This window comes from Coptis chinensis, chromosome 3, assembly GCF_015680905.1.
Source record: "Coptis chinensis isolate HL-2020 chromosome 3, ASM1568090v1, whole genome shotgun sequence".
Lineage (NCBI taxonomy): Eukaryota > Viridiplantae > Streptophyta > Magnoliopsida > Ranunculales > Ranunculaceae > Coptis > Coptis chinensis.
This window is the reverse complement of record NC_141458.1, coordinates 71,622,122-71,629,328: the sequence shown is the minus strand read 5'-3', so window position 1 is coordinate 71,629,328 and position 7,207 is coordinate 71,622,122. Positions and strand designations below refer to the sequence as shown.

Sequence of the window (7,207 nt, the reverse complement as noted above, 5' to 3'; positions counted from 1 at the left end):
ATTTAAATATCGTTGTTGTCCTTTGGTATTATTTGTTTATAATTGCATTTATTATGTCCATTTATCTGTTGATTTGAGAGTGTCTGGTCTGTTTCATCTTTTGTATCCTCACTACAACACATCTTTTGTGTCCTCAATAGGCACGCAGGAATAAATCTCACAAACCAAAGCCATTTCTATGTAATAGGAATGGCTCTATTACCACCAAACAAAGATTAGATGTCAGTACCATTGAATAGAGATGAATACTTGAATGGACTTGAATCCTTTTTAAAGTTCATGATTGATAGATTAGGAAAAGGAACTTGGTGCTCTTGTCCATGTGCGAGGTGTCGTAATGTGAGTGGAAAGGTTGATCCAAAAATAATGGCTGACCATTTAATTTGTATTGGGATAGACCCATCCTATATGACATGGTATTTTCATGGGGAATCATTTGAAGAAGATCCAATCAATGTTGTGACTGTTGGTCCTTCCTCCCATAGCCAATATGAAGATGGCTATTCTCGAGACATTGATTTAGTTAGTGAAGAGTTAGGATATATTCATCTTGATGGTTTGGATGAGTCAATGGATGGGAGTACTTCAGATGAAGATCGAAATGTAGATGAGATGAGCTTGGACGATGATTCAAATTCTCATAATGAGTACCACTATCATCAAAATCCAAATGATATAGGGAAGGAAACGAAGTTTAACAATTTATGGGAAGATGTGAAAAGGCCTATTTATTCATCTTGTAGGAACAATCAAACGAAGTTATCTGTAACAGTTGAGCTGGTTAACCTTAAGACGAAACATCAGCTGTCAGACAATTGTTTCACCAATCTATTGAACACTCTAAGAGGAATTCTCCCTAAAGATAATACCTTACCAGTCAGTACATACGAAGCCAAAGAATTGATCAAGTCCTTAGGTATGGAGTATGAGACGATAGATGCTTGTCCAAATGACTGCATATTATATTGGAAAGATGATGAAAGTCTACATTGTTGTCCAAGATGTGGTGTAAGTAGATGGAAGAATGAAAGAGGTGATGATCTCTTAGAGATGAAAAAACTCGTACCAGCGAAAGTATTGAGATACTTCCCCTTGATACCGAGGTTGCAAAGATTGTATAGGTAACCCTCTTGTTTAAATACTTATAACACATTGCCATTTGATTTTAACACGTAGCCAATTAAGATATTTATGTTTTCTTAGTGTTCCTTGGATTACGGAGCAAATGACATGGCATTCGAGGGCGATTGTCGATGAAAATAGAATGCGTCATCCAGTCGACTCTCTTAATTGGAGTACAATTGATGCTAAGTATCTGGAGTTTTCTATTGAGCCTCGAAATGTCCGTCTAGGACTTGCAATGGATGGGTTTAATCCTTTTTCTCATCAGAGCAATTCGTATACTTGCTGGCTTGTTATGGTTGTTCCCTATAACTTACCTCCATCTCTTTGCATGAATAAGCAATTTGCTATGATGTCTATGTTGATACCCGGGAAGAGTAGTCCAAGGAAAAACATTGATGTCTAGTTGCAGCCTTTGATTGCAAAGTTGAAAGAGTTGTGGTCCATGGGCACTCCATGTTATGATTCTTATACTCAGTCTACTTTTCCCATGAAAGTAGTTTTATTATGGGCTATTCACGACTTTCCTGCGTATGGCATGCTTTCTGGTTGTAGAATTGGTGGAACTTGTGGTTGTCCTGTTTGTGCCGAAAATACGTGTTTAATTAGATTGAAACATGGGTCTAAGACTGCATATATGGGTCATAGAAGATTTCTTCCTGAAGATCATCCTTTTAGGCGTCAAAAGAAACCGTTTGATGGAAAGGAAGAACTTGAGACTGCTCCATCACGATTGACCGGTACTCAAGTGTTGAGCATAGTAGAAGGGTTTGAAACGGTGTATGGAAAAGGGGCACCAGATAATGGCCCTAGTGCGTGGACCAAATGCTCAATTCTAACTAAGTTGCCATATTGGGAGGCAAGTAATGTTTTAACAATATTTTGAATATGATTTATCATGTTTCATTTTCATTTGAATGTTTGTATAATGCACAGGACTTGTGTGTCTTTCACAATTTGGATGTGATGCATGTAGAAAAGAATGTCGCAGAGAATCTCATTGCAACTATTATGGAATTGGACAAGAGTAAAGATGGGTTGAAAGCACGCCTAGATTTGAAAGAGATGAAAATTAAGCAACACTTGTGGCCCATAGAATCGGGAGATAAGTTACTATTACCAAAGGCTGAGTTTGCTCTATCCCGGGTTGAGAAAAAACTCTTCTTGGAGACTTTGTCAACTTTGAAGCTACCTATTGGATATAGCTCTAATTGGAAGCAACATGCAAGCAGGGTAGATTTTGAATTGAAAGGACTGAAGTCACATGATTATCATACTTTGATGCAACACTTATTACCATTACTACTAATGTATGCTTTTAAAAAATACAAGCCATTACGTGTAGCTATTGGGCAATTGTCAACATTCTTTAAAATCCTTTGCTCCAAAGTAATTTACCATGATGAGCTTCATATTTCAAAAGAAAGAGTGGTTGAAGCATTATGTGTCTTTGAGAAATATTTTCCACCTTCGTTCTTTGTTATCATGACACACCTTGTTGTGCATTTGGCGGAAGAAGCATAAATTTGTGGACCAGTTTGGAGTCGGTGGATGTACATTTTTGAGCGGTAAGTCTTTTGAGCAAATCGTGTTTATTTTTGTTATTGGTTATAAATAATATTTTGGTGGTGACATGTCTTAGGATGTTGAGATCTTATAAGAAGTAAGTAAAGAATCTGGCACGCCCTAAGGTTGTATTGCTGAACGTTATGTCATTGAAGAATCAATAATGTACTGCATGGAGCACATGCCTAATGGCTAAAAGGGAAGCCACAAGCGAGGCAAGGAGAGATATATTGATGATGATGGTGAATTTGTAAGCGAAAAACCCCTTAACAAAAATGGTGTACATACACTAACTAATGTGCAATATGAACAAGTGCGAAAATGGGTGCTTCAATGTTCAAAAGTTGTGATTCCATGGAGAAAGTAAGTATAACTAGTCAAGGTTATCTTAATTTGTGACTACGTAACTGGGGAGGCATATATTTGACTTGTATTAGTTATGTTTCCTATTTAGGAAATACCAAGCATACGTCAATGGATTCAAATCCAGTAGTCGCAAACGTAAAGGCAACAGTCCGATGAGTTTTATTCCTTGGTTAAGGCAACAAGTAAAACATCTTCACACCTAATTCAACATTTCAAGTTCAATTAATATTAGGTAGTTTTGTTCAATTAATATCATATATATATGTTGGGTTTTTTGACAGCTTGAAAACAGTGAGATGTCTGTCATCAAGAGACTTGCTGATGGTCCGCACTTTCAAGCAACCTCTTATAATTCATATCAAGCAAGTGGATATGTGTTTTCTACTACTGAATGGGAAATTAACAAGACAACTCAGAATTCCGGAATTAAAATGAACGCGATGACCAGTTTTCACTCGAGTTCTAAAGATAGGAATCTTGTCGATGAAGAAGCTACCTATTATGGGGTCATAAGACAAATTCTCAAGTTGAACTACTTTGACTTCACTCAAACTATATTTTATTGTGATTGGGTTTGAATTAAGGATAAAGCGAATGGATGTTACTTTGACCCTGATATTAATTTAGTTTTTGTGAATTTTAGCAAGTTCCAAAGAAGTTTAAAGTTTGAAGATGAGCCATTTATCCTAGCATCTCAGGCCTCTCAGGTATTTTAATGTAAAGATCCAACAAGGCGTGGTTGGAATGTGGTGTTAGATGCTCCAAAGAAACTAACTAGAGATATGGATGCTTATGAGGACCCCTTGACTTTTGAGTCTAGAGTGCCTAGAGAATTTTTACATACATCACATTTAGAAGATGTTGGAGAAATAGGTGCAGATTGTGTACCCAAAAATTCTTGTATTTTGAAAAAAAAAAGCTAGCCAATGATTGATACTTTGCTCTGGACACTTGAGCACTTGTTATTGTACACTTTTTATGCATGATTTATAAGATGTTGTGTCACTTTGTCTAGCATTACTTTGTCTAGTATAGTTATAAAGACATTTTAGACTTTGTTTCTCCATTGTACGATATTTGAGCCAATAATCTGTTTGCTTTTTTTACGATATGGCAGACCAAGAGAACGCAAAGGTATATCTTAGTGATTAAAGGTGTGTAAGTTTCATTGAATATGCTATTTTCTAATGGTTTGTGTTTTATAAAGAGCTTAAGGAAAAAGTTTTAAAAAAAAAAGGCCAAGAAGGGAAAGGCTGTGATGCATGATGTTATGCCTACAAATACTTCGAGGGTTAAGGTAATTAATTTCATTCATGACTAAGGTGTATAACTTTCATTGTATTTTTTGTGTACTAATGATTTGTTTAAAAAGGTTAAGAAGCTAAGGAAAAGCTGTGATGCATGATGATAAGCCTACAAATACTTCGAGGGTTGAGGTAATTAATTTCATGACTAAGGTGTATAACTTTCATTGCATTTTTTGTGTACTAATGATTTGTTTAAAAAGGCCAAGAAGGGAAAAGTTGTGATGCATGATGATAAGCCTATAAATACTTCGAGGGTTGAGGTAATTTCATGACTAAGGTGTATAACTTTCATTATATTGCATTTTTTGTGTACTAATGATTTGTTTATAAAGGCCAAGAAGGGAAAAGTTGTGATGCATAATGTTATGCCTACAATGGCGGAGGTAATGTCATTACTAAAGTCTAAAGGTATATAAATTTCATTGAAAATGTCAATTTCTAATAGTTTGTATTATTTTCAAGATCGAGCTCAAAACAAGGGAAGAAAAGGATTAAGAAAGAAAAGGATTCCATACATGCTGCGTTAACTAAAGATACAAATGGAGGAGTATGTTTTGTTGATTCAAGAGTTGTTGGTGTTGATCCAGGTTAAAAAATGTTTTGTTTTGAACAGTTTACCTGCTAAACTATATTAAGTGTTAAATATGCATTTCCTGGTTCTTATGCTCAATTTCATGATCAAGTGCTAGGGTGAGTCATCAAGGGTCAATGCCTTTGTTTATATCGCGATTCTTTGAGAATCTTGCTGGTAATGACTTTTGAGAAACAATGTAAGAAACAAGCTAATATATTAAGTTAGTGCATGGATTTTTTTATACATGTTCCTGATTTCAGGATCATTATCAAATGCGGCCCAAGGTTCTGAGCAACATGATGGAAACCCACCACATGATGGAAGCCCTTCTGGTAATACACTTTTGATTTATTATCTTTTGTACTTCTTTGTTTAGATGTACAGTAGTTCATAGTATAACTAAAACTAAAACTAAACTAGGAATCAGAGTATAACTAAAACAAAAAGTAAAAGCATGCACTTTCATTACCTTTGAGTTTTTACATTTTGTTTTAAGCCTCCATTTTATTTTATGGTTCATTGACTTAGTTTTTGTTGAATATAGGAAAGAAATTTATTGAATTTGACGCTGATGGACAACCAGTTGGAGATAATTCAAGTAGCTATTCCAGTACACTTAGTGGAATTGCGAAAACTCATTGTCCAATTTTCTATGAAAGTTTCACAGACGTTTCTAATCAAACTAAGAATGCAATTTAGAAGAGTATCAAGGTTAGTGTTGAAAATACATCAAAATTAATTTTTATTTATTTGTAAGTATATAAAATTAACATTGATCTGACTTCATTCTAATACATAAAAAGTACCATGTTTCCGATACATATAGGAAATGTCAACTCAAGAAGGTTGGTAAGTCTTTCAGGGAGTACAAGCATCGCCTTAGAGTTAAACACTATGACAAGTACAAAAATGATGACGAAAGGAAAAGGAACTGTCCTAAAGGAGTAAAGCAAGAAGAGTGGGAGATATTTGTAGACAATGAATCAAAACCTTTCAGGAAGTGAATGCAGTTGATTGGCAAGAAATCAAGACAAGCAGTAAAGTTTTTGCATACATCAGGCAGAAGAGGATCAGCAAGAACAATACATGAGTTGGTATGTTATTTTGCATCTTAATGTATGAGAAGTCAGAAAACAATAAGTTGGTTCTTATAGCTTTTCTTCTATTATTTTTTTTTTTAGAAAAAGAGGAATCCTGGTGCTAAGTTCACCCGAACATATTCTTACATAGTTATCCATACACGCAAAGATGGTTCTTTCATTGCTCCCGAGATGATGGTGAGCTATTTAAATATTAAATTGGAACTAGTTATGACTTCGTAGTTATTTACTTCTATTGACTGGACTGGACCATCACATATCCTCACTATTATATGTTTTGCTTTTGTGTGCATGTACAAATAATTCATTTTGTTCTTTGTGTCATTGTAACATGCTAGAATTAATGCTATAATTGAAGTTGATCCGTCTAGCGTTGACTTAGACTTAGATAATGATACGGTTGCGCAAGTGTTTGGTCTAGATAAATATGGTTGGGTGCGTGGTATGAGTGCTGGTATCACGAGGACTTCTCTTGTATCATCAACTCCTGCCAAAGAGAAGCTTCACCAAGAGTACCAACAACATACTATGGTTGAAGAGCGGGTTATGAGTCTAGAGAAACATATGATCAATCTCACCCAAATCTTGGTGGAAATGAAAGACTAACAAACAAATTCACAAAAGAGTGTTATTGCTAATGCAGGAACATCTAATGTAATCTAATTATATCTCTTGAATTGCTTGAGCTGCTTTTTGCAATAAATTTATGCTTAGCTGCTTAATTTGTTTTTCTTTGTTAATGTTTTATTTGTTTTGTAGGTAAGGGAACCAGCAAATACATAACCTTCACGAGGTATGCAACTATGTGAAATTTCCATGCATAGAGAACTGATTGCTAAGGGAAGAGCGACGAAGGGAAACATTTTTTATGATCCGGATGTCGATTCCTCAATGGAGATGTACAATGTCCAAGTATCTCTCATCCTTGATCATAGTGAGCGACTATTTGGGTCCAAAAGGACATTTGGAGAGCTTCACCTGCCCATAACAGTGCAATGGCCATCAATCTTTACTCGTTTTGTTTAGGTACGAATTTTAAGTTTTCTCGATTCCTATTAGGTGTCTTGTTATATATGGTTGAGGGTTTTGAAATTTTTTAAGGTAATGAGGGGATCATTAGATGATAGGTATATAGTTCTGTGACTTGGGTTTCGTTCTTTCAACATGTTTAG

General features: G+C 35.3%; 1 protein-coding gene across 1 annotated transcript; it reads left to right on the top strand.

Annotated features, from left to right (window-relative positions):
* Window positions 1-219: 219 nt before the first annotated feature.
* On the top strand, window positions 220-1,125 carry LOC147510671 (uncharacterized). The gene has a single exon (XM_086598212.1). The coding sequence runs from the start codon at window positions 220-222 to the stop codon at window positions 1,123-1,125; it is 906 nt and encodes a 301-aa protein (XP_086454338.1).
* The last annotated feature ends 6,082 nt before the right edge of the window (window positions 1,126-7,207 follow it).

Coding starts and splice junctions, on each gene's coding strand:
- LOC147510671 (XM_086598212.1), top strand. CDS start 220: ATGTCAGTACCATTGAATAGAGATGAATACTTGAATGGACTTGAATCC.